Source organism: Trachypithecus francoisi, unplaced genomic scaffold (assembly GCF_009764315.1).
Source record: "Trachypithecus francoisi isolate TF-2019V2 unplaced genomic scaffold, Tfra_2.0 Lachesis_group3, whole genome shotgun sequence".
Taxonomy (NCBI): Eukaryota; Metazoa; Chordata; class Mammalia; order Primates; family Cercopithecidae; genus Trachypithecus; species Trachypithecus francoisi.
Genome location: NW_022681468.1, coordinates 141127061 through 141154361, shown reverse-complemented (window position 1 = coordinate 141154361; position 27301 = coordinate 141127061). Strand labels below are relative to the sequence as shown.

General features: G+C 44.3%; 1 protein-coding gene, 1 long non-coding RNA gene and 1 pseudogene across 2 annotated transcripts in view; 1 reads left to right on the top strand and 2 right to left on the bottom strand.

Annotated features, from left to right (window-relative positions):
• The window catches only part of SHC4 (SHC adaptor protein 4), a 149131-nt gene extending 136664 nt beyond the window's left edge, over positions 1-12467 (bottom strand). The window contains exon 1 of the mRNA XM_033190186.1: positions 11433-12467. Within this exon, the coding sequence (XP_033046077.1) occupies positions 11433-12017 (585 nt within the window). The 5' untranslated portion in view covers positions 12018-12467. The remainder of the gene's footprint in view (positions 1-11432) is intronic.
• A 605-nt stretch (positions 12468-13072) lies between these two features.
• On the bottom strand, positions 13073-21550 carry LOC117069227. The gene is made up of 3 exons (XR_004431459.1): positions 21463-21550; positions 17634-17870; positions 13073-13415 (listed from the first exon to the last, which is right to left on the bottom strand). It is a non-coding gene; the product is annotated as an uncharacterized LOC117069227 (long non-coding RNA).
• Positions 20766-22406, top strand: LOC117069226 (annotated as a pseudogene).
• Positions 22407-27301: the final 4895 nt, after the last annotated feature.

Here is a 27301-nt window from a genome sequence, read left to right as displayed (position 1 = left end):
CCCTTCCTCCCTTTCCATAGAACACCTAAATCCTAAATCCTGCTCTACCCTCTCCTTGTGGCAGCCTTGTACATTCCACAGGCCTTGATGACAACAACAACAAAAATAATTTCTCCCCAATCCTAACTATTCTATTTTTTGCTGGAGATTTCCACCTGGATGCTTTGGGTTCACCTTGAACACAGCATGTGCACAATGGGATTCATCCCCAGCCCCATCCATCCTGCCCCCTCACTTTCCTGCCTGTGACCCGTTTCTGAATGGGTGAGAAGCTGGTGGCTTCTTCCTCCTTTAGGTGTCCCATCTTTCCCCTCTCTTCCTAGTGCCACTGCCTTTGTTACCACTCTGCTTTTCTTCTGGTTGCCTTTCTCCAGGCCCCTCCTCTTGCATCCTCTCTGAGCATTGCAGCCCATGTAAACTTCCTAAAGCATATCTCTGCGTTTGTCATTCCCCCCTTAAAAAAATATCCAACGGCTTTATGTTGAAAACCCAGCTTTTCAGGTACTATACAACCTTGTTGTATCAGTCCATCTTATTTTCCCTCTGATTTCCTACATATGCCTCTTGCACTCTTCAACCAAGTCAAACCACTCACTGCTCCCCAAATACATCCTCCACTTTCCCACCTCCATGCCTTCACTTTGCCTAGGGTGTTCTCTCTCCATCTCAGCCTATGGAAACACTACCCATTTCTTAAAACTCAGGTAAGATACCTCTTCCTCCATGAAACTTTCTCTAATCATCTCAAGTGGAAGATGCGCCCTTTCTTCTCTGAACTCCCATAATCCTTCATTGGTATCACGTTGGTTTCATTTATTATAACCTAACATTTATTACAGTAATTTATGTGAACATCCTTGCTTTACTTTCCTACTGCACCTACTTATGCAAGAATTATGTCTCATTCACATAATGTAGTGGAAAGAGCACTGGCTTGGGAGTAAGGAGATGTGAAATTTAGTCTTTGCTCTGCTGCCGATGAGTCCTGTGACCTTGGAGAGTTAACTCACCACGAAACAGAACTTTGTAGTCTAATGTATCAGATGAGTTCTGAGTCCAGGGTTAAAGGAACCAAGCTGAGAGGGACGTGGGAGAGACAATGGCATTTCAAGGAGCCAGGATTGGCATTAGGTTAAAAAAAATTAAGTTTGAATTATGCATTTCACCACTTCCCAATAAATGATTCATCTATATAATAAATTATTCTCTGATGATATTGAGAGTAAAAATCCAATTTCTGGGGTTGTCCTTAAAGCACATGGGTTTTTCAAATCTCCTGCCTTCTGGAATGTCAAACCCTCTAACTAGAGGAAGTTTTCAACCCCAAGACAGGCTCTGCTATTAAAATTTACTTGTAAATTAGTTGTTAAAAATCTTAATGCATTTCTCTGTGGAAATGAAGGTACTGATAACAGTAGGATATGATGATTTAGATACAAAGCTATCTGCATAGCAAAAGAAACTATCAACAGAGTAAACAGACAACCTACAGAAAGGGGGAAAAGTTTTGCAAACTGTGCATCCAACAAAGGTCTAGTACTCACCATCTATAAGGAACTTAAACAAATTTACAAGAAAAAAACAAACCCATTAAAAAGTGGGGACAGGATATAAATGAACAGACACTTCTCAAAAGAAGACATCCATGTGGCCAACTATCATATGAAAAAGGCTCAACATCACTGATCATTAGAGCAATGCAAATCAAAACCAGATGCCATCTCACACCAATCAGAATGGTTATAAAAATGTCAAAAAATAACAGATGCTGGTGAGATTGTGGAGAAAAGGGAATGCTTATACACTGTTGGTGGGCGTGTAAATTAGTTCAACCACTGCGGAAGACAGTGTGGCAATTTCTCAAAGATCTAAAGACAGAAATACCATCCGACCCAGCAATCTCATTACTAGGTATATACCCAAAAGAATATAAATCATTTTATTATAAATACACAGGCACGTGTATGTTCACTGCAGCACTATTCACAATAGCAAAGACATGGAATCAACCTAAATGACCATCAGTGATAGACTGGATAAAGAAAATGTGGTACATATATGCCATGGAATACTATGCAGCCATAAAAAAGAATGAGATTATGTCCTTTGCAGGGACATGGATGGAACTGGAGGCCATTATCCTTAGCAAACTAATGCAGGAACAGAAAACCAAATACTGCATGTTCTCACTTACAAGTGGGAGCTAAATGATGAGAACACGTGGACATACAGAGGGGAACAACACACTCTGGGGCCTATCAGAGGGTGGAGGATGAGAGGAGGGAGAAGATTAGGAAAAATAATTAATGGCTACCAGGTTTAATACCTGTGTGATGAAATAATCTGTACAACAAACCCCCATGATGCAAGTTTACCTATGTAACATGTACCCCTGAACTTAAAATAAAAGTTAAAAAAACAAAACAACAACAACAAAAAAAAAACACTGTGTAAAGCAAATACAACAATGGAGTTGACATGTCGGACTCCCATTTCAATACTGATGCTTGCTACTTACAAGCATCAAGGCCAGATAATGGACCTCTCTTGGTGTCAGTTTCCTCTCCATCTACCCACTCCACAGGGTCATTGTGAGGTAATTGATGCAAGCTTCCTGCAACATACACAGAGCTCAACAAATCATAGCTATTATGTTAATGAGAATGTGATGTTGTGTTCCTATATTTCCAAACAAATGCTAATAAAATCTCATATTTCCGTCCCCCTCCACAGAAAAAGAAACTAAGCTAGCCTGTCAATGCCATTTAGCCCGAGTGCCCCTGGGTTAAGGTAGAATCTGTCCTAATGTGGACATCCTTGATATACGAGTTGCTCATAGCAACATATGGCTCACGTGGTCCACGTTCATCCCATGACCTGAGATCCTGATATGGAAGCCACAGGAGTACTGTTTGGGTGGAAAGTGGCGTGAACTACAATTTTTAGAGAATCTGTAGATTTTAAAGAGGGGAAAGAAGAAAAAGAGAACATTTAGAAGTGGTTTAGATTAGATTTACAGGAATCACTGAACAGTTGTTTATTTTTCCATTTAATATTGCCTCCTAATCTACATCCCTGGTTCATACAGTTCATCCCACTGGCTCAAGGTTTCTTAGCCTCAGCACTTCTGATGCGTTGGGCCTCACAATTCTGTGTTGTGGGAGCTGCCCTGGGCCTTGCAGGCTGTTTAGCTGCATCCTGCCCTCCAGCCACTAAAGGCCAGTAGCACTCACCTCCCCTCCCAGTTATGACAATCAAAAATGTCTCCAGACATTACCAAATGTCCCCTGCATGGCAAAATAATTCCCAGTTGAGAACCATTGCTCTGACTGGACTCAGCAGAGGTTCCCAAATCTTCTCTGCCGCAGAATCACATAAGGAGTTTGCCAAAAATGCAGGTTTCTGGGCCCCAGCCTCAGACATTCTGGTCCAATAAGTCTAAGATGGGGACTGGGAATCTGCATTTTTAACAAGCATTTTTAACTGATACAGGTTGTCCTCAGCAAACTTTGGGAAATGCTACAATAAAGAGTCAGTGAAGTAAATAAACATCTTTCCAAAATGCAGATGCTTTTCGCTGTGCTGCACTGGAGGAGCAGGGGACTAGCGGATAAACATTAGGCAGCTTTAGAAAAGGCAGGCAGGCCCTCCCTGGTGAGCAGTGCATGGCAAGACTTAGGGAAGAAAGTTCTGCCAGGGTGGCGCTGCTGGCCAGGAGAAAGTATGCCAAAGGAATGCAGGGAAATGCCAAAACCAAGTTTAGTCTATCCTGAGTTTTTGGCCCAGAGGCACCCCTAGGCTATTGAAAATCCATTCTCCTCCTTCCACTTGGGACCTACTATGAGACAGGCTCTGTGCTAAGCTTTTTACATACAATTTGTTATTTTATCCTCTCCCTAACTATGAGAAGGCTTATCAAGTTTTAGTTACATTTCTCTGGGAAATTTCATATCTCAAAGAACTGATGTACAAATTAACTCTTCACCTGCAATCTCTTCATGAAATAGGAACAGTCTGTACTAATCCTAGAGTTCTACTACACTTAAAAAGTCTTTGTAACATTGTTAAATGAGAAAAAGCTCCCTGAGTTGAGAAGGTAGGATCCCTCTCTTGGGTCTCACGCAGCCCCCAGTACTCTTTGTCCCTTTGCATAAAAGAAAGACGTCCCAGTATGTTTACCCAGGAAGAAGATGTTCTCAGCTTCTTTCCCACATATTCTGAGTGGAAAATGAAAGATAAAGGGGCTAGAAATGTCTTCACGTTCCAATGCCACTGGTGGGTGTGCAAACCTAGCCATCTTCAGATGCAGATGGATGATGTAAGTAAGTGAAGCTGGGTGGGGCGGGGGCGGGCGGGGGGTGCCCAGCCTGTATGCATCATTTAGATCACCCTCCTGGTGATGGAACTGTCATATTGGGATCCAGGCTTGGTTCGGTCCTTCCATATGATAACACTGTATTGGCTTCAGAGTAATATGAACGTGGAAATGAGAGGAAGCCATATTGGGGAAATGACCCTAAGGTCATTAGAGTTGTAGCAAATGAATGAAATGGGAGCCAGTCCATGCATGTGGTAACAAGTCCTGGCCCAACATGAACCCACAGCCATCCACAGGGACCTCCTTAATCAAAAGGTTGAAACTAGCCAAGTCAGTGCTCTTTGGGCTCATTGCCACTCTTCTATGCTCCCTCTTTTCTTCTCACTGCTATTTTAAGACAATTTTCCTATTAGAAAGAAGTTTTTGTAATTATCTTTCTATAAAGCACACCCAGCATTTTAATCATGTAGAGGCATTTGGTGTAGCACATTTAGTTCAGAGAGTGGGGGAAGATGAAGCAAGATGGAGGTAGAAAATACAGTGCTGTACACAGAACTAGGAGCTCTTGTCTGGGCTCCACCACTGGTAGATGTGTGGCTGGGGGCAAGTCACTTCACATGTCTGAGCCTTAGTTTCCTCAGCTGCAAAATGAAGTGTGTGGACTCACTGATCTCTAAGACTCTTTCTTGCAGTTAAGGCTCTAGTCTAGAAGGGCATGGAAGGACTGGACCAATCAAGGGATATGTGAAGGTCTAGAGAGAACAGGGGAATGAGTCAAACCTGCCAGGCTTTCTCTAAGTTCTAGCAGAATCTACTTCCACATCTACTCCAAGAAAGAAATAGGAAGGAAAATATAATACCCTCAAAGCCAAGTCATCAGTTTTAGCTGGAATTGTTTCCTTCCATCCACACTACCTCCCTCTCAACCACCAATAACTTAGAAAAGAAGGAAATTTACAGAGGCAGAAAGCGATTTCCCTTCACTGTGGGTACCTGAGTGACCCAGGTCTGGCTTCATTGTATAAACCATGGGACTGTCTTTCCAGGAGTCTCCTGGAGTTACAAATCTCCCTCTTTCAAGGTTAGAGTTACCAGGCTATGTGTGCGGCAAGGCCTTTTTTTCTTGGCTCTTTTGTCCAGAGAAAATAGAGAAGGCTTAATTTCTGTCGCTTCTGCAGTCCTCCTGTTGGACACCAAGTCCAGTCAGACCTAACTGGCCAGACACGTGAGGAATGAATGCCATGTTCCCACAATCCCATCCACTATCACTCACCTCTTCCAACCCTGGCCTGCCCCCAAGCTAGCCCACGCTTCAGCCCTCCCTGGAATGCTCTTGGATGCTGTTCTACCACCCTCCATCTCTCTAAAACAAACTGCCTCCACCCATGCCAGTATAACGCCCTCCTTTCTGCCTTACTGGTGAAGCCAGCTCAGTGTTAGCAAGAGGGTGCTAAAATAGAATTGAATGCATCCCTGAAGGACATTCTTTCTCTTCTCTGGTAACACAAAGCAGATAAACATTATTTCCTCAAGGTAACTCTTTCTAACCAAAAGAGATCCTAACAGTAAGGGGGTTCAAACAGGTAGGAAAAAAGACCTGGAGTCTCAGGATTTTAAGCAGCATTTGTTCAAACTACTTCTTCTCATTCTCCTTCTCCTTCTTTTCTTTTTCTTTTTTCTTTGAGACAGAGTCTCGCTCTCTTGCCCAAACTGGAGTGTAGTGGCACAATCTCAGCTCACTACAACCTCCACTTCCCAGGTTCAAGCAAACTTCCCACCTCAGCCGGGTCCCAAGTAGCTGGGAGTGCAGGGACATGTAAACATGCTCGGCTAATTTGTATATTTGTAGTAGAGATGGGGTTTCACCATGTTGGCCAGGCTGGTCTCAAACTCCTGACCTCAAGTGATCTGCATGCCTTGGCCTCCCTAAGTGCTGGGGTTACAGGTGTGAGCCACCGTACCTGGCAGAAACTTCTTTTAAATATGAGAATATGAGGCCCACAGAGGTGAAGTGACTCACCCAAAGTCACACAACTTAGTGTCAGAGCCCTTACTTTAATACAAGTCTTCAAATTCCTAGACCTGTACTCTCCTGTGGAAAAGCTACTTGAGGTAGACATAACATTTGGTACTGTGGACTACATCTAGTCTAGACAATAGATGATTGATAATACTAGTTTACTGGCTCAGTGATAAGATACCTTAGACAGGAGAAGATGGATGGTAAGAGTATACTGTGGGATTTACAAAGGAAGTAAAGAAAATCTTTCAACACAAATTTCTATTTGCACATAAAGCTGATGAGCTTGATACCCAAGAAGGCCTATGTGAGCAAACACATTGCAATAAATGCTCTTGGGGACTGTTTTGGGTTGAATTTTGTCCACCAAAAAAGATATGTCCAAGTCTTAACCCTCAGAACCTGAGAGTGTGACCTTCTTTGGAAAGAGGGTCTTTGCAAATGTCATCAAGTGAAGATGAGATTATACTAGATGAGAGTGAGTCCTAATCCAATGACTGATGCTCTTATAAAAAAGAGGGAAATTTGGCCATGGACACCCAGAGAGAATGCATGTGAAGACAGAGGCAGAGACTGGAGTGATGCACCTACAAGCCAAGGAGCACCAAGAATTGCTGGCAATTACCAAAAGCTAGAAGAGACAAGGAAGAGCTCTAAGAATCCCCCCCTACAGCTTTTAGAGACAGAGTGACTTGACTGATATCTTGATTTCAGACGTCTAACCTCAAGAACTGTGAGAGAATTGATTTCTATAGTAGTAAGCCACCCAGTTTGTGGTACTTGTTACAGGAGCCCTAGGAAACTAATACGATCTAGGAAACAGTTGGCTGTGCTGGGCTGAAGTAAAGAGACTGAAATCACTCACATGGATATGACAAGCAAGTTCCATTGGCTGGTGCTATGATGAGGCTATCCTGCACAGTGTGGCCTTTCATCTATGTTACTCCATTCCCATACTTCAGAGATTGCCCGTCTTGCTTGGAGTCAAGTGAGAGGTTGGGAAGAGGAGGAACATTGGAATGAGACACACCTGGATAGGAATCCTCAGTCTGCTACTTACTAGTTGTGAAGTAGCCTGTGGATCACAAACACCTGGGCTCTCAGTGGCCTCACCTGGAGAACACAGCCTTCTTCAGGGGGTTGTGGTGAGGGCCACTGCGGTTACCTGCCACAGCTTGTCGGGGTTGGTTTCTTTGCCTCTGCTTTATTACGTCTTTGAGCCAAGTTCAGAGGTGGAAAGGAAACTGACATTTTAAACACCTCCTGTGTGAGAAAGGAGCCCTTCATTCATTAAACACTGGTGCTGCGAGGGCTTTCAAGCCAATTCCCTCATTTTAAAGAGGAGAACACTGTCATGGTGTAGACTTTCCACATTCCCCACTATGTTGGGCACCTGGGAGACCTTTAAATGAATGTCTGCTGATGGATGAATGGACTTGGAAAGGCCTCTAAAGAAAGCAGACTTAGTCTTATGGGGAGAATGAAATCATATTTCACACCGTTTAATGGGCTTTGCCCACCTCACTACTTTGCCCAGACTGGGATCTCACTGTCCTATTCCTGGCTCAATATCTTTCAAAGAATGGTTAGGCCCCCTTCCCTGAGAGAACTTCGGGGGGGTCCAAAGTCTGAGTTTACATTAAAGTTACTCAAAACAGGTGCTCAGGATTCATAAAGTGTTTTCAGCTGTATAATTGATTCTCCATCATAAGACCAAATGAGCCATTTTTAAAAAAAGAATGTTTAACCCAAAGTCAACTCTAGCTTAGTGCAGATGGAAAATATAGTCCCTGTTGTAAAGAGAAAAGATGCGAGAAAACAAAATAAAGAGTAGCTATAACAATTCCACTTTTTACCCAAAAGGAATAACTTCCATTCCCACCCAAGCTACTGCCTTTTTCACTTACCCCACTTTATTGCTCTCCACAGCACTTATTACCAACTGAAATAGTATATTTTTTCATTTATGCAATTGAACCTATCTCCACTCACTAAAATATATCACAATGATTCAGACCTAGTCTCTTTTGTTTACTGATGCTTAGAAGTGATTCGTTTTGTTCATAGATGCCCAGTGCCTAGAACAGTTACTGCTGCATAATTGATTCATAATGCAATTTGCATATTTGTATTATTTGTTGAATAAATGGATGAATGGATTAGCAAATAAGTTGGGGCAGGGAGAGGAGCAGTCACATGATATGGATAAGAAGGTAGAATATGAAGTGGCCTTTTTCCTGTAAAATTTGCCCCTAAATCCACCAGCCGTGTGTCAACTAGCCATTAAGATCATCTTTCTCTCAGTTCTCTCCTCTGAATCCATTATTACCAAGCAAGGTTTGATTTAAATGTTTTAACGTGCTTTTTCCTACAGATGGGAATACAGAGCTCACAAGTTTGGTTCATTTGGTATGATATTTTTACTGTAAATTAATAGCTTGTCATTTCATTTTTCAAAATTGGTTCACATCTCAAAAGAATTCTGAGTAACAGAACAACCACCAGCATGGAAACTTGTGGTGAAGACAGGTAAGAATGGCACACAGGAGATTGGGGCTCTAGATCTCACTCTGCTTTAACTCACCTGTGTGGCCTTTGAAAAACCCCTTCTCTGGGATTTGGTTTCACCATAAAGGAATTGACCTTGGTAACTTCTGAGTCTCTTCCATCTTTCAAAGTTAGGATTCTATAAAACTTAATAAAGTAAGTTCTTTCACGTATTTTGACTTCATAAGAGATGTCATTAGCTTGTATTGGATGTCACAGATATTGGCAATCTTGTGAGGTTCATTTGGGTCACGGGGTCGGCACTTTTTCTGGGGTCAGTGATTATTGCCATGAGAAGACAGATGGTGGCCACTTTAAAAATCTAAAATGCCAGAGGAGCCAATCCCTAGGGAAACTGGAGATCACACAGCAACTCTTTTCACATTTAAAATTGTACAGGTGTGTGGGTATGGAGAGGTTGCAGGAGGTACAAGAGGAAAGGAAAGCTGAGGCAGAGGCTAGAGGATATGTAGGTGACAGTAAGGCAGGTGCAGAGAGCCCAGGTTTGGAGAGTCACTCGTTTTCCCATGAGGGCCTGGCACACACCTAATCTTGACAAATGAGAATATGCCCATGAACTTTGAGTAGAAACATGAAAGTATTTCCATTATGTGCCATGTCACTGTGGGGGAGGGCAAGAGCTGCATGTCCCATACATTTATTTGCTTTAGAGGTTTTAGTTACCCATTTGCCAGGACTGCCCAAGCCTGCTCTCTCTGTAAGCCTTCCAGTGTTTACTATTTGGCCTTCCTTGAGATCCTAATTGTCTGTTTGTAACACAGTTATTGGGCTAGCTCTGTATACCTTCAGATCAGACATCTCACCTGAGTGCTAGTCTTATATGACTGTCTACCTACATATTAGCATTATTTAGAGATCATTACATTAAATTTAATATGTCAAAAACAAACTTAAAACGAGTCCACTTCCTAATTTACTCTGCTTCAGTCATTGGCATCACTGACGTCATTCTGAGACTTCAATTTGAAAGGCTTTTCTTCACCCTTTACAACCCTCCATCAATAATCTTCATGACCCCAATAAACAACAATGGTAACAAACCAATCTACCCACTGCTCAATAAATGTTCGCTATTCTATTATTTATATTATGATCTGAAATAATCTGCTTAATCTCCCAGGGTTGTTGAGGTTTCTCTCATTCTTCTCTCACAGAATGGCTTACCATTCACCTCCTTTCTCTCCTCTCCACCTTAATCAGTGTTCTCATTCCCTCATACCTAAACTCTCAGAGTATCTTTCTTACTGCCCTCCAAGTCTCTAATTTTTCCCTGCTTCAATCCATGTCAAATAAATCAACTGACTGGTCTTTTAAAAATTACTTTCAGCAAGTCATGCCCTACAAACCTAGGAGGATTCTCATTTACCAGTCAGAGTATTTACAATCTCCTCATTTGGCATTTAAGAGCTTCGGTCAACTTCGGTCTCTCAAGCTACTTGTGATCTCTGTTTGTCTTTATTCAATTCGTACTTGTTTGAGTACTACAAGCCAGCCCCTCCCTCAGTCCCCCACTATTCTCCAGCATTCCCCTTCCTTTTCCATAAGGCCCAGCCTGTGTGATGCTCCCCTGCAGCCACTACAGTGACTTTGCTCCTATTCTTGGCCTACCAGGAATTTCCTCCTTTCTGCCAACCCGGATTTGACATTTCTTCCAAGATTCACCTTCTCCTGAGGGTTCCCCATGTGAATGAATCCCAGATCACATAATCGTTCCTTTTTTCTGAATTCCCTCAGCATTCTCATATTAGCTATCTATTGCTAAGTATTATTATCTTAGTATTTTGCATGTATTCATTGATCTCCCTCATTGAAATTTGAGCTCCAAAAGGGCACAGGCCAAATCTTCATTTGCCCAAATCTTGATTGAGCAAGGACAGACGCAAGGCCAGCAAGGACCTTGATTTTGCCCATAGCTCATGGACAAGGCCTACTTGCTGCAGCGTAGGCAGTAAAGGCAATAAATGTGCAATGGAGAGCTAAGACTAGCTCCTAGCACAAGGTTAGAGACTCGGACATGTTTTGAGAAGTGTTTGCTAAATGCTGAAATAAATTTTTAAAGAATAATTCAAGCCCCTTAAACACCATGTGTTTCTATAGCACAGAAATCTTTACTGTATTCATCCAAAATACAATGGCCAGTATAACCTATCAAGTCTCAATCACTGATCAGATTTGAAGTCCTTGACTCTTTTTGGCCAGAATACTAGGTCCAGTGGGGACAAAGTGGTGCCATCAGCTACCTCTGTCAGAACTTGCCTCTACACCTGCCAAGTACCCACAAGTTCATGTCCTACAAGTTAGCACCAGTTCATGTCCTTGAACCAAAGGCTGCCTGACTCCGGTACAAGTCAGATAGTTGTAGGGACATTTGTAAACTCAGCTCCCCTCCCCCTTGGTCCAGTTGAATCATGTCCTGTCCAAACACAGAACCCAGGCAGGTAACATTAGACCCCTTGCAGAAAGCAGAGAAGATGCCCCCTTCCACAGAAGTTCTTAGAAAGAGTGCAGAGAGGAAAATGGACTTACCCTCACACAGTAGTTCATGCCCATCCCCAACAGGTGCTGTAGAAAGTGCCTGTCCTGCCTGCTCCTAAGGGGTGGCTCCCCAGGGCCAGGAAGCGGGCACGAATCAGGGGTTAGGGTGGTTGCCCTGTGGCCCACCAGGTCTGGCTGCGGTGGAGGTGCAGTCCCAGACCTACTTAGACTGGTTTCTGGGGAAGAAGGACTGCTGGAACCTGGGTCCCGGCTTTCCTGGAGCTTCAGCCGAGGCACCTCTTTGGTACCCAGGCAAAAGTTTTTCAGACTCAGCAAAGTGGCCGGGTTGGCCAGCTTCATGCTCGCCATGCGGGGGATCAAGGTGCACAGTGGGGTGGGGCTCTCCTGTGACGGCAAGGCGGCATCTTCAGCCGGCAGGTGAGGTGCCAGGGCGGGGTGGGGAGGCTGCGGTGAGCCCTTGTTCCCGACCGAGCCTCCGGAGCTACCTTCGTCCAAGGACGTGATCGACTCGTTCCGAAAGCGGCTGTACTTGGCCCTGTGCAGCATCCCGGGGTGCCCGAAGAGTCCTACATACAGCACGAGTCCTGCCAGGCTGTCCTGGCTGCGTTCTCGCATAGCCTTGGCAGTGCTGAAACAGGATACTGTTGCATAAATCGCCTCGTTGTCTGGTAGATAAACGGTGCAGACATCAAAATGCCTCAACGCCCGGTGCAACTCGCAGCAGCCACCTCTCCAACTCTGCTCTCGAGCTCGCCCACCTCGGCTCCCGGCCCCTTAAGGGTGACAGCCCAGCAGGGAAACGCCTCCCCTGCTCTGATTTCAGTCCCTCCCTGGCCCAGGCAGAGGCACCAGTGTTCTCGCCTTGGAATCCTTGTCGGGAGAGCCTAGACCCAGGCTCCCGGCGGCGGTGGTCGCTCACGGCCAACTCTTAGGCACAGAACACGGGCGAGCGCCGGCCAGGGGGGCCCGCCGCATCACTAGCCTTGCAGGAGCCTAGTAGAAATATTTAGTATTTCTCCCACCCTTACCCCAGCGTTCTGTTCTGCACACAGGAACTTTCGAACCTGCTCCCTTCGGCTCCCACAGGGCGGGGCAAATGACTGGCCTATTAACCCTTTATTTGTTCCAGTGATTGTTCATTCAAAAAGAAAAAAAAAAAATTATATCTATGAGCCAAAGGCCCTTCTGCCTGGGTTCGTTGATTCCGAAGGCTGCCCTCTCTTGGAAGATCTTGTCTTGCATCGTTCTGGGCCACCAGCCAGGAGTACTACTGACGGGCGCTGCTCCGCATTGTTTCACTGACTTGTGATGGGTCCGTGTTCCTCAGATCCCCTCCCAGCCTGCCTACCCTCGCTCAGAGCTTCCCTCCCTCCTGGACTCCTCTCGGAGCTTTTTTCAGAAGCCCATTTGCAGCCGAAAGCTGAGATGTGCAGGATGATACGCAGCGTGTTGAAATTTTTATGAATGAACTTTGCCGAATGAATTTCTCTCTGTGTGTGCAAGCTAATAAATCTGTGAATGAAGCTGAGAATAGCTGTAATTGACTGACGGTCTCAGAGGTGCTTGGTTTTTATCCAATCAGGAGGCAGCTTGATGACTCATAGACCATAAATACACTAAACTAGTAGCCGAGAGAAATAAAGCTAGCGGGAGAGGAGGGACATATTTTATTTTGTGGTATCTGATGAATGAGTTAAAAGGAAAGGCAATCTTTACTACAGATCATTAGCTGGGGAGCAGCAGGTTAAAAGATCTATTTTCTTTCTTGTTGAGATGGCTGGGAGGGCAGAGCAGAAGAGCTAAAAATTAGACCCATTGTTCCAGGGATATTAGGACATATGGTTCACAACTCCTGTGGGAAGCCATGATGCATTTTACTTAGAAACATAGTTCTTTTTTTATTGATTGTTGGTTCCATCTTCCGTCTGGTGCAACTTCCTGTACCTATCAAATGCATCCTGAAGACATGATGACAACTGCAAAGGCTTAGCACACAGGAAGCCAAAACCAGAGCTGGGAAAAGAAAATGCAGGTTCTTCAGGAATGGAGAAGAGGAAACTGCTGAAACACCGGGGGTGTGGGGTGTCAGGGTAGGGTGGAAATCACACATAGGAAGAGATGAAGAACTCTCAGAAAAGATTGCACTATTCCGTGGCTCAAGGTTTTGTCATCTGAAATTGTTCGTTAATTAAAAAATTAAGACAAACTGGCAACCAAAGGAATCAAGGGTGCCACCTTCATTACCTTATTGACCCTAACGCTGCATTAGGCTCATGTATATTGATGACTTTGGGAGCCTGAGCTCCCTTGGGATCCAAACACAGGCTCTGAATTAAATGGTTGAGAGTGACCAGTGAAAGCGGCATCGTCCTCCCAAGCCCCCTGCTCCCCAGGGAGATAACACACCTATCTGCATCCCGTCTGCCAAGGCTGTTCAGACGTTTCTCTAGCTGGAAAGGCCTTTCTGCATCTTCATAAATCTTCCCTTCAACCCTTGCTGACCTCCTTGTCCCTCCCCTACGTCTCCTCCTGGCACAACTGAGGGAAGTAGCTAAACCAGTTGGACCCCACATCCCTAGGGCTGAGGAGATAGGCTCTGGGCAAGATTATTTACCTCTCATTCCTCATCTGCTTTCTTCTTCTCATTTTTCTTGCCTTCCCCTGGTCCCTGCCTTGCTTCTGCTATGCTGTGATGATCTCATCATATGCTTCCTTTAGAAAGTTACTTTACCTCTCCGTGGTTGAATGTCCTCATAGGTCGGCAGCAGCCATCTAATGCGGGTGTTATGAGGGCTTATGAATAATCCTCATCCCTGTAAAGTCTTGGCCCAATGCTCCACACAGTGCCTATCTCACTAAGTACATGTGGGCAGTATGAGAAAATGGCCATTGGAACCAGAGCTGCCTCCCCCTAAGATCATACTCTTACCCCTCACACTGCAGAGTTTACATCATTCTAGGCAACTAAAAAGAAAAATTAGTACAAAGTGGGAGAAGCCAAGAAAGCTAACATTGTCCAAAGAAAACAGTTTTTTAAATCAGCTGGGCCTGGAGAAGGCTGGAAAGGACAGGGACCTGCATGGCTGATAGGAATCCTCACAGAGGTCTCATGACTGCAGGATGGGGTGTCCAGGGGAGCCAGCTCATCTAGGTAGGCACCATGCTGGCCAGACTCCAGGAGCTCAGACCAGTCTACATTCCTCAGAAAGCCTGAGTCCTGGGAGGGTTGGGGGTTGCGAAGTGGGACTAGGTAAGGTAAGAAAGCAGTCGTGGCCATTGTGGGCTCTTTCTCTTCTGAAAGCCTGGAGACCTTGGCTCTCCTAGGTAGCTCTGCCACAGCATTTTATGAGGATGAAAGAGATCAGATCCCCAACTGGGAAGTGGGGAATAGCCTCTAGGCTGAGCCTGCCCAGCTGGACCATTCTCTCAGTCCTAACAGCCCAAGAGAAGGCTCACTGATTGAATTGCTTTTCATTCTAGGTAGATGGGTGGGCAAGGCAGATGGTTTGCTTTTTTCAAGGCATTAGAACATCCTCTTCAATTAGTAATGATTAAAATAATATTAATAAGAGCTACTATCTGTGGAACACCTGACAGTTTACCTACATTCTGTTTCAATTATTGTAACAAATTGTGGAGGCTGGGATTATGTTCCTCACTGCCTTACAGATATGAAAATGAGGCTGAGAGAAAGGGCAGTGACTTGTTCAAGGTGCTCCAGCTGTTGAACAACGATCCTGGGATCCCTCTGGGCCTGGCTGCAAAGCCTGTGCTAGCAGCCACTGTACTCTGCCGCCTCCCAGGGGACCAGAGAGCTCAAGTCTAGTTTCCAGGCCTATGATGGCTACAGGGCATCTTACTACTTCCTAAAGCTCTGAGAAATGACTGGGCAGGAAGAAGACCTGGGGATTTTGGGAGGTTCTAGGGTTGTTGGGAAGCCTACTCCTGAGCTGGCCCTCACAGATCAATGAGATCAGGGTGGGCAGAATATTTTCCTATCTATGGTTTTCCTGTATCTACCCCTCCAAAATCCCCAGGGAAAGTGTATTTAGCCCAAAGATCATTTATCAGAAGATAATACTAGACTAGATGTCTCAGGAAACCTTGATAACTGGGCCACTACCTACAAGCAGTATGCACTCAGCAGCAAAATGTAATTGGATGAACATTTATCTGGGAATTACAGAACCAGCTGTGGGATTTTGAGTAAGTTACTTAACCTGAGACTCAGGTTTTGTATATGTAAAATGTGCACAATAATAATCAATAATATCTGCTGAGCACTAACTCCAAAGCAGGTCCTGAACTAAGTGCTTCACATTTAAGCCCCCCAGCAAGTCTATACAGCAGGTGCTATCTGTCATTTACTGACTTGCTCAAGTCACATAACCAGGGAGTGGTAGTTGTGGTGTAGAACCAAGCACTGACTCACTCTAAACCATGCCCTTAACCACTGTGATATGATCCAGTGTATATGAACCTAACTCCTACTGTATGCTCAATAAATGTTAGTTCTTGCTCCTTTCTCCTCCTTGGATAGCATACCTATAAAATTCACCCTAAATACCTCACAAGTAAAAACATGAATAATAGATAAGAAAAACCACTACTGTCATTAAATCATCTGAGAACCATGAACCCTCATCTTTGCCCTTGGAAAACAGAGTTCTGCTTAGACCCCAGTGGTATGCCTCCTTTACTTTGAGACATCCCCCCTCCAAGGGCATCTGCTAGGAAACAACATGTCAGCTTCTTAAGAGACATCCTGTGCTGGCTGAGCTTCTTGAGTAGAACAGGCAGTTTCAAGGAAGACCTGGGTCAGGCTGGGCCGTGCTAGAATTAGCCAGGTCCAGGAGGAGGAGAGAAGAGAACCTGGCAAAAATGCCAGCCCAGCTTTTGAAGATAATCCAACGTGGAATTTGGAGTAGAGGAAGGTTGTGCTAGAGGATATGGGGAAAAGGAGAGAGAACAAGGCAGAAACATGATAACTCTGGGGGGCTGTAGGCCGATTGCTACTTTGGAACAAAGTGGAGCAGGGGGTATCTGAGCGCTATAGCACAAGGAGTCTTACTCTGTCCCTTCACTACAATTTCTATCATACAGCAGACCTACTAGCGAAGGATTTTCACTGAGCAATACCCACAATGAGTCTAACAGCCTATCAGTTGGGAATGAAAACATTGCTGAAGCTCTATTTTGGGAAAAAAATTCCAAAAATATTTATATAAAGTTCTTGGTAGAGACCAAAATATCTTTTTCAGGATGGGGAAATGAGATGGTGAAGAAGAGTTGTATCTCCAAGGGTAAGGGCCTAGCCTCCCCAAAATTGAGGCAGGATCATATCCCCCAAAGTTGTCACTGACTCTGGAAATAATCACCTTTTGCTTCCTGAACCCAATGTTTTCTGTTTTTTCACAGTCTCCAGCCCTATAGATCGACAGTTTTCTGATGGTTGCTGTTGATCTCAGACTCCTAGAACTTGAACCAGCTAAAAAAATGTACAGGAAAATAGATATTTTCCTATCTGTTGAAAAGAAAATAATGTACCTGGAAAGGCTATGTAAAGAATTAGACAGCATGCAGATGACAAGTAGATGAATTACTTAGGGTCAGGTTCAGTTGAAAATAAAATAAAAATTAAAAATTACAATGGATTAAATAGAAAGTTTATTACTCTGGAGGTGGGAAATCCAGGGGCAGTGTTAGCTCTTGGCTATCCCTGAAGTATAGTCCTTCTCCTCATAGCCCAAAATGGCTGATGGAGCTCCAGATATTTCATCTGCACTCCAGGCAGCAAAACAGATGAAAGGACAAAGAATAATATGCTCTCTCTCTTTAAAGAAACATTCTAGACACCCCACACAATGTTTTAATTTATATTACATTAGCCAGAACTTAATCACATGCTGTACCTAGCTATAAAAGAAGATAAAGTCTTCTTCATCTGAGAATGAAAAAGTCTTTTGTCTGGGTGCATAGTTGCTGCACAAAAAATCACAGTTCTGTTACTGGGGGGAAGAAGATAAAAATAGATATTATCTGCCATGGTAATATTTTTAGAAGACCTTCTACTTTATTAATTTTAAACCTAGCATAGGATTAAAATGTTCTTCGCCAATGTGGTCCAATTTCCCCCTTTTTCATACACGTGCGCGCGCGCGCACACACACACACGCACGATGCTTATAAATGACCCAAGTGAAAACAGGCACTGTTAGAATAGAAGCTTACCTCTGCATAGCCAGGGGACTGATGGAGTCTCTAGGCCTTGCCTGTGAAAGGTGGTCAGGTGCTTCCATGGGCCAGCAGCAAGAAGCAACAGAAAGTGCATCCAGGCCATGTCAGATGGCAGGCCAAGTAGTTAATTGGGGCCAGGAATATTTTATAAGGAGTGAGTGGGTGTTAATGCAGTCCAAGTACAATCATCAGGTGTCTGATTTAGGAGCAGGATCTCCACTCTAACTGTGTCTGGCAAGAGAAAAAGGCAAAGATAGAGTCCAGATAGGTTGAAACTCTGACGCTATGAATGGGCTAATCCAATCCTTTTCCAACTTTCTTTTCCTTTGCCCACCTCCACCAGGAAAAGGCTTCCTTGCAACTGCAGGGAATAGGGGCATTTGATACAGTTCTGATCTGTGAGATGCAAGTGAAAATATGATGGGAACTTCTGGGAAAACATCTGCTTCCTAATTAAAGGGGCACACAAAACTGGAGCCCACTCTCTTCACCCCATGTCTTCTTGTCTTGAATGTGGATATGATAACTGGAGTTGTGGTAGCCATACTGCAACCATGAGGGAAAGACCAACCAAATTATGAAGCCAATGCTTTGACATCACTGAATCCCTGAACCAAGACCAGCAATCACCTCTAGATTTGTTATGTGAGAAAAATGAACCTCAATAGTTCAAGCAACTCAAGGAGCTGTTAGCTGTTAGTTATTACTTATGGCCCAACACACTGCTACCTGACAAAAATACAATGGCAAGAACAGGATCATAAGAAGAGCAGGGCCTCCAGGCATGAGACAGAAGCACAGTTATGAGAGGAGACTATGGAGTCAGGTGGGAAAAGTCCAAAAGCAGTCAGATCAACCTGGGTTCAACTCTGGATGTTGACAGTATGGTAAACAGACTAAACACTCCCAAAGATGTCCACACCCTAATCCCAGGAACATGATGAAAGAAACTTTGCAGATGTGATTAAGATTACAGACCTTGAGATGGGGGAATTATCTGTGTGGGCCCAATCTAAACACATAAGTCTTTCAATGCAGAGAACATTTCCTCATTGTGGTAAGAGCTAGGAGATTTGAGACATAAAAAAACGGAGGAAAAATTTGAAGCATGAGAAGGACTCACCCTACTGTTACTGACTTTGGAGATGGAATAAGGGGTCATGAGCCATGGAAGGGGCCATGAAGACAGGGTCCTCAGCTGACAGCCAACAAAGAAACAGGGATCTCAGACATAGAGCTGTAAAGAATTTAATTCTGCTGAAAGTCTGAATAAGCAAGAAACCAGATTCTTCTCTAAAGTCTCCAGAAAGAAATGTAGCCCTGCCAGTACTTTGATTTAAGCAGGTGATTGGAGAGACCTGTGTCAAACATCTACCCCAATCCTTACAGTAGCAAGATAATAAATGTGTGTTGTTTAAGCTAAATTGGTGATAATTTGTTATGGCAGCAATTGAAAACTAATACAGATTTGGCACCACAAGGGAAGTACTACTATAACAAATATAAAATGTGAAGTGATTTCAAAATTGGGCAATAGGCAGTGGTTGGAAAAATTTTGAGGAGCATGACCAGAAAAGGCTAAATTAAGAATCAATATCATTGTAATAGCCAAACTGCCCAATACAATCTATAGATTCAATGCTATTCCTATCAAAGTACCACCATCATTTTTCCCAGAATTAGAAAAAACTATTCTAAAATTCATATGAAATCAAAAAGGAGCCCAAATAGCCAAAGCAACCCTAAGCAAAAAGAACAAAGCTACCCAACTTCAAACTATACTATAAGACTACAGTAACCAAAACAGCATGGTATAGGTACAAAAACACACACATAGATCAATGGAACAGAACAGAGAACCCAGAAATAAAGCCACACGCCTACAGCCATCTGATTTTTAACAAAGTTGACAAAAACAAGCAATGGGGAAAGGACTGCCTGTTCAATAAACGATGCTGGGATAGCTGGTCAGCCATATTCAGAAGAAAGAAACTAGACCCCTACCTTTCATCATATACAAAAATTAACTCAAGACAAAAGATTTACATTTAACACTTCAAACTATAAGCATCCTAGGAAACACCATTCTGGACGTCAACCTTGGGAAAGAATTTATAACTGAGCCCTCAAAAACAATTGCAACAAAAGGAAAGATGGACAAGAGGGACATAATTAAAGAGCTTCTGCACAGCAAAAGAAACTATCAACAGAGTAAACAGACAACTTACAGAATGGGAGAAAATATTTGTAAACTATGCATCTGACAAAAGTCTAATATGCAGAATCTATAACTTAAGCAATTGAACAAGCAAAAAAATCCATACAACTCTATTAAAAAGTGAGCAAAGACATTAACAGACATTGCTCAAAGGAAAACATACAAGCAGCCAAAAACCATGAAAGGATACTCAATATCACTAATCATCAGAGAAATGCAAATCAAAACCACAATGAGATACCACTCATACCAGTCAGAATGGCTATTATTAAAAAGTCAAAAAACAATAGATATTGGCAAGACTGCAGAGAAAAGGGAATGCTTACACACTGTTGGTGGGAATGTAAATTAGTTCAACCACTGTGGAAAGCAGTTTGGAGATTTCTCAAAGAACTTTAAACAGAACTACCATTAGATCCAGCAATCTCATTACTGGGTAGGTATCCAAAAGAAAATAAAACATTCCACCAAAAAGACACATCACTCATATCTTCATTGCAGCATTTCATTCACCATAGCAAAGACATTACATCTACCTAGGTGCCCATCAATGGTGGATTAGATAAAGAAAATGTCATATAAATATACCATGGAATATTACGCTGCCGTCAAAAAAGACAAAATCGTGTCCTTTGCATTGACATGGATGAAGTTGGAGGTCATTTTCCTAAGTGAATTGACACAGGAACAGAAAACCAAATACTGCATGTTCTCACTTATAAGTGGTAGCTAAATATTGGGTGCTCACGGACATAAATATGGCAAAGATAGATACTGAGACTATTGGGGGAGATGCCAGGAGTGAGGCAAGGGTTGAAAAACTAACTGTGGGACCTAGAAGTAGCTTCTCCGTTCCTTCTCGAATCTCTGCCTGGTTCAGCCTGCCTGCCTCCACTCCTGCCTCCACCATGTCCATCAGGGTGACCCAGAAGTCCTACAAGGTGTCCACCTCTGGGCCCCAGGCCTCCTAATGGGATCATTAGCACCCCAAACCTTAGCATCATGCAATATACCCTTATAACAACCCTGCACATGTATCCCCTGAATATAAAAGTTAAAAGAAATTATTGACTAAGCTTGTTGAGCTTCTCCCGAGTGAGCAGCAGCAGCTTCCGAGATGTCCTGGGCACCAGCATGGGTCTGTGTGGAGGCTATGAGGGGCCAGCGTATGGGAGGCATCACAGCCATCACAGTCAACCAGAACCTGCTGAGCCCCCTTAACCTGGAATTGGACGCCAACATGCAAGCCATGGACACCCAGGAGAAAGAGCAGATCAAGACCCTCAACACGTTTGCCTCCTTCGTTGACAAGATACGGTTCCTGGAGCAGCAGAACAAGATGCCAGAGACCAAGTGGAGCCTCCTGCAGCAGCAGAAGACGGTTTGGAGCAACATGTTCTCGGACAACATGTTCGAAAGCTACATCAACAACCTTCTGCGGCAGCTGGAGACCCTGGGCCAGGAGAAGCTGAAACTGGAGGCGGAACTTGGCAACATGCAGGGGCTCTGGAGGACTTCAAGGAAAAGTACGAGGATGAGATCAGTAAGAGTACAGAGATGGAGAATGAATTTGTCCTGGTCAAGAAGGCTGTGGATGAAGCTTACATGAACAAGGTAGAGCTGGAGTTTCATCTGGAAGGGCCGACTGACGAGATCAGCTTCCTCAGGCAGCTGTATGAAGAGGAGATCCCAGAGCTACAGTCCCAGATCTTGGACACATCTGTGGTGCTGTCCATGGACAACAGCGGCTCCCTGGACATGGACAGCAACATCGCGGAGGTCAAGGCGCAGTACGAGGAGATCGCCAACTGCAGCCGGGCCGAGGCTGAGATTATGTACCAGATCAAGTATGAGGAGCTGCAGACACTGGCTGGGAAGCACTGGGATGACCGGCGTCGCACAAAGACGAAGATCTTTGAGATGAATCGAAATATCAGCAGGCTCCAGGCTGAGATTCAGGGCCTGCCTCAAAGGCCAGAGCAGAGGGCTTCCCTGGAGTCCGTCATGGCAGATACTGAGCAGCGCGGGGAGCTGGCGGTTAAAGACGCCAACGGCCAAGCTGTCCCAGCTGGAGGCCGCCCAGCAGTGGGCCAAGCAGGACAGGGCACATGGCGCGGCAGCTGCCTGAGTACCAGGAGCTGATGAACTGCCAGCTGGTCCTGGACATCGAGATCGCCACCTACAGGAAGCTGCTGGAGCGCGAGGAGAGCCGGCTGGAGTTTGGGATGCAGAATATGAGTATCCGTAGGAAGACCACCCGTGGCTATGCAGGTGCGCTGAGCTCCGCTACTGGTGCGTCACAAGCCTTGACCTCAGCTAAGGCCTGGGGCTCCAGCTTTGGCTCTGGCCGGGCCTCCAGCTCTTTCAGCTGCACCAGCTCCCTCAGGGCCGTGGTTGTGAAGACGATCAAGACCCGCCATGGGAAGCTGGTGTCCGAGTCCTCTGATGTCCTGCCCAAGTGAATGGCCAGGCAGCCCCGCCCAGCCTACCCCTCCTGCCGCTGCCTCAGAGCCTGGGAGGGAGGCCGTTATGCAGGGGAGCACAGGGAACAGGAGGCCCACCTAAGGTTCAGCCCTGGCCCTCAGCCCACCCGTGGGGAAGTTTACGGCCTGGGGGACCTGCCTTGCCCATGCCTCCAGTTACAATTCCATTTCCCCCCCAAAATAAAACCTCAGTTAGCTCTGCCAAAAACAAAAACAAAAACAAAACAACAAAAAACCTATGGGGTACTATGCTCAGTACCTAGGTGATGGGATCATTAGTACCCCAAACCTTAGCATCATGCAATATACCCTTATAACAAGCCTGCACATGTACCCCAGAATATAAAAGTTAAAAAAAAATTTGACTGAGCTTGTTAAACAATGCTTCAGTATTACATTGAAAGGACATGCTGTCTACCTTTTTGCCTTATTCTTAAATTTTTAGTGATTTTTAAAAACCTATCACTAAAGGAGACCAAAATGAAGGAATTTCAGGCACCAGTCAATAGATGTATATGGATAGATACATACAAGTAGATACATTAGAATTTTAATATATAATTCTCCCCTAGAAACCACCTATATGAATGGCTTTGTTGATAAAGTAAATAATGAAATTAGAGAGGAACTTTCCTGAAAGGCTAATTCCATCTGATGAGCTCAGTGATTTTTCAATCAAAAATAAAATTTGACCCACTGGGTGTAGTCTGGTGATCCAAGCATAGCCAAGACTTTCATTTGCTTTTTAGTTAGGTTTTCTCTTGGTAGAATCACACTGGCAACATGGTTAGACAGAAGCAATCTGGAATAAGAAAAAGCCACTGGGAGCAGACAGACTTGAATTTGATTCTAACCATTCCATCAGCCGGTGGTCTGTAAACCTTGGCTTCCTCACCTGCAAGTGGGTAACTCTAAGTATCAAAAACAGTGGAGCACTGTTCCCAAACCACTGATTGTCTGTAAAAAAGTTTTCTCCAGGCCGGGCTCGGTGGCTCAAGCCTGTAATCCCAGCACTTTGGGAGGCCGAGATGGGCGGATCACAAGGTCAGGAGATCAAGACCATCCTGGCTAACACGGTGAAACCCCGTCTCTACTAAAAAAAATACAAAAAACTAGCTGGGCGTGGTGGCGGGCGCCTGTAGTCCCAGCTACTCTAGAGGCTGAGGCAGGAGAATGGCGTAAACCTGGGAGGCGGAGCTTGCAGTGAGCTGAGATCTGGCCACTGCACTCCAGCCTGGGCCACAGAGCGAGACTCCGCCTCAAAAAAAAAAAAAAAGTTTTCTCCAGTTTATATAGAAATGGTAATAATCGTAAAGTACATGGGGGAAAAGGAGGACCTTGTAGTGAAGTTATATTTAAATACTGCTTTTTAAAAAAAGTTTGGAGATTGTCCTTCCTATTTTCTGTGTGTGGTAAAATGTCTTTTGTTATGCAGTAATGGCAAACATGGATACTAGATAGTATCTAAGATACTAGTAGTATACCAGGTAGTATCTAGGATACTAGGTAGTATACCAGGTAGTATCTAGGATACTAGGTAGTATACTAGGTAGTATTCAAATGGCTCTATGTGGCAAAACATAAGTTAGCAACCCTATGTCTATCTCCAAATGATTTTGGATATGCTTTGGGAATCACTGTAAGGGAGTCTGTGGATTTACTTTGTGAACTGAAAATACATGTACAAAGTGAGCTATTATAACTGTAGTCTCCCAAAGTGCCAGTGCTTGTGTAGTGATGAAAATATCATCCAGCTGGTCCTAAAGATTCCTGAAGAACCCACACCAAAAAAAAAAAAAAAAAAAAGCTTTTTCCTGGGAGTCTAACTGGGACAGGCCTCTCACAGAGAGACACGTCAGGGTCTGCCTCTGGGTTAAGCCCCAGACTTCTTTTTAAGAAGAGGAAATTTATCTTACAAGACTTTTGCTTTTAGTGGGAAAAGTGAATAGCATGGTAGGATTCTGTCTTTATAGAGACTAAGGAACCTCTCTGGCTTAAGAGTAAGTGATGAGAGGGAGGAATGCGGTTTGCTGCAGGAAAGCAGGGATAACAGAAGTGAGGATCTAGTGCAAATTTGGGAACCTGTGTGGGGCTGGTGGAGCTGGAAATGGCCAAAAGCGGCGACACAGTAGTGTTTGTATGTGGGCTGGGAGAGCCTAGGACTTCTATCATGATAAATAGTGCTGAAATAATCCCAGGGAGTCTGGTCAGCTTCTTGAGTTGACCACGTTTTAAATTTCTCTTTTTCATTTTGCATGGAAGTACTTCATAAGTCAGATATGAAAACTAAATTCATCCATATCCTAATTTAGCCACTATCCTTATTCACATTTTAGCAACAAAAAACACCTCAGGCTGCTCTTTCCCCTATAAATAATTGCTTTTTCAAACAAAAATAACATCATATTGTGCATACGGTTTTCCACCTGCTTTTTTTTAACTTAAAAAAATCTCCATATCACTGAATATACGATGTTACTTTAAAACGGCTATGTAGTACCATTGTGCAAATGTGGCATAATTTAACAAATCGGAGAGGGGGGATTTAGATTCTTACACACACATACAATAGGACAGTGATAGCCACTGTTGCTAAATCCTTCCATACAAAATGCTAATTGCAGACGCCAGATAGCGGGTATATAGGTATCTATTGTAACATTCTTCCAACTTTTTAGCATGATTGCAAGTTTTCATAGAAATATTTGGCTGAAGAAGTTTTTTTTGACATATCCTCTCACAGATCCCAATCTAATTATCTCAGAATCGGCTCCCAGAGGTACCATTGCCGGGCTCGCGGCTGCCTGTTTTCCGTCTGAAAGGCGTGCCAGGGATGAGTTTCCCGGATGAGCTCCTGCTGCGTGGGCTCCCCGCGGGCAGGCGCAGCGCCCCCTCGGTGCGGCGGAGGGAGCTGCAGGCCGCCGGCTCCGCGGCCGCCCCGGGCTGTGCCCCTCTAGAGAAGCCCCGGCTGGCCGCGGGAAGAGCGTCTGGTCCGCACTTTCGCATGGTCTCCCTGAAAAAGACCAGCGGAGCACCCGGCTGCCAGGCGCGCAGCATCAAAGCTGCGGGCGCCCCGAGAAGAAAAGGGCCAGTGTGCATTCCGTGAAACTCCAAAGCCCTTCTCCAGGCACAGCGACTCAGGGGGAGAGGAGAGGGGGCTGGAACTGCGCTTTCACAGTGTGGGCAGTCAGGCCCTGGGTGCTCCGTCGGGACAATAGGGCCTCAGTGCTGGATACTAGGCGGCCCGGGGGCCTGGTGGGAGCATAAAGGGAAGCTGTGTCTCCGCAGCACTCAAGTTCACCTTTGTCTTCGGAGTCCAAGTCAAAGAAGGCTAAAGAAGGAGCCTGCAGGCTCTCCTCCCTCGTCATGGGTCTGTTTGATAGGAAGGGCCAAGTTCTTTCCCCAAGATGCTGGGAATTCAGATGAAAATAGAAATAGGCTTGCCTGCTAGCTGGGACAGCGGTCAGTGTTTTGTCGAAAGTTGTGTCCTCTGGCCAGGACCTACGAGGAGGGGTACGCCAGTACAAATTACTGGAGCCAGCGGTCCGGAAGGCGCCTGTGCACACGTGTGGTATAGCAATGCGAACTTGTCCTGGTTGGGGAGAAGTAGCGGGTGGGTGGTGGGCAAGTTTCTTCCCACCAACTATCTGCTGTCCAGACTCGGCTACTGCCTCTTCCCCAGAGAGAGAGGCCGCCCTGTATTCTAGCAGATAGCAGCAGCCCACTGACCAGTGCTGGAAGGTGACTTAGGCTACGGTCCTTACACTTGGCCTTGGCCAAGTTTTCTCCTGGAGTTGACACAAGATCGGCTGGCTGGGGTCAGGTCTCTGTTGCCACTTAAGGGAAAACAAAACCTGGCTCTTGGCTGAATTGCCTAAATAATTCCAATGGCTTGCACCAGACAGAGGAGTAGCTGTGATGAAAAGCAATTCACAACACCTGCCCCGCAACACACGCACGTCCACACAACCCAGTTGTACATCAATTTCCTAATCCTACTCTTTGTTATAGAGGGTCAAGATAGTTAAAACAACAACAACAACAACAAACAACTAACTCAAACAAACACAGAAACTTTTTTTTTTCCAACTTTTCTTTTAGGTTCAGGAGTACATGTGCAGGTTTGTTATATAGGAAAATTGCTTCTCATGGGGTTTGGTGTACTGATTATTTCATCACCCTGGTAATAAGCATAGTACCCAATAGATAGTTTTTTTGTTTTTTGTTTTTTTTCTCTTCCCCTTCCCCCCTCCACCCTCACACAGACCCTGGTGTCTTTTGTTTCCTTCTTTATGGCCATAAACATGCAGTATTCCTTCTTTATGGCCAAGAACATGCAGTATTTGGTTTTCTGTTCCTGCGCTGGTTCTTTTAGAATTTATGGCCTTTAGCTTTGTGCATGTTGCTGCAAAGGACATGATCTTGTTCTTTTTTATGGCTGTGTAGTATTTCATGGTGTATATATACCACACTTTCTCTATCCAGTCCACCATTGATGGGCATTTAGGTTGATTCCATGACTTTGCTATTGAACACACAAACTTTGAACTCTTGATCTGAGTTTTGTTCTGACTTTACCACTTACTATGACTTTGGACAACTAACTTAACCTCATTCAATTGCGTGACTTGGTGAAACGGGCATATGAAATCTGCCTTATAGAGTTGCTGTGACAATCAAAAGAGAAAGCATATGTGAACATTCCTAGCATGGTAGTAAGCTTTCAAACAAAGGTACCTATTTATTTGTTTTTCAGATAAAGGTATCTTTTATTTGTTTTAAAATTTTTGATTATTCCTAATATTGTTCCAAATGGATTTGAGGCTACTTACACAAATATGGAGAGTACTATGATGTAATAAATGAATACTTTCAAGTTTTGTTCGGTATACTTCTGAGTTCTTTTCATTATTTACAACAAGAATGTATTATTCATCCATTAACTTATGAAAAAAATGAAT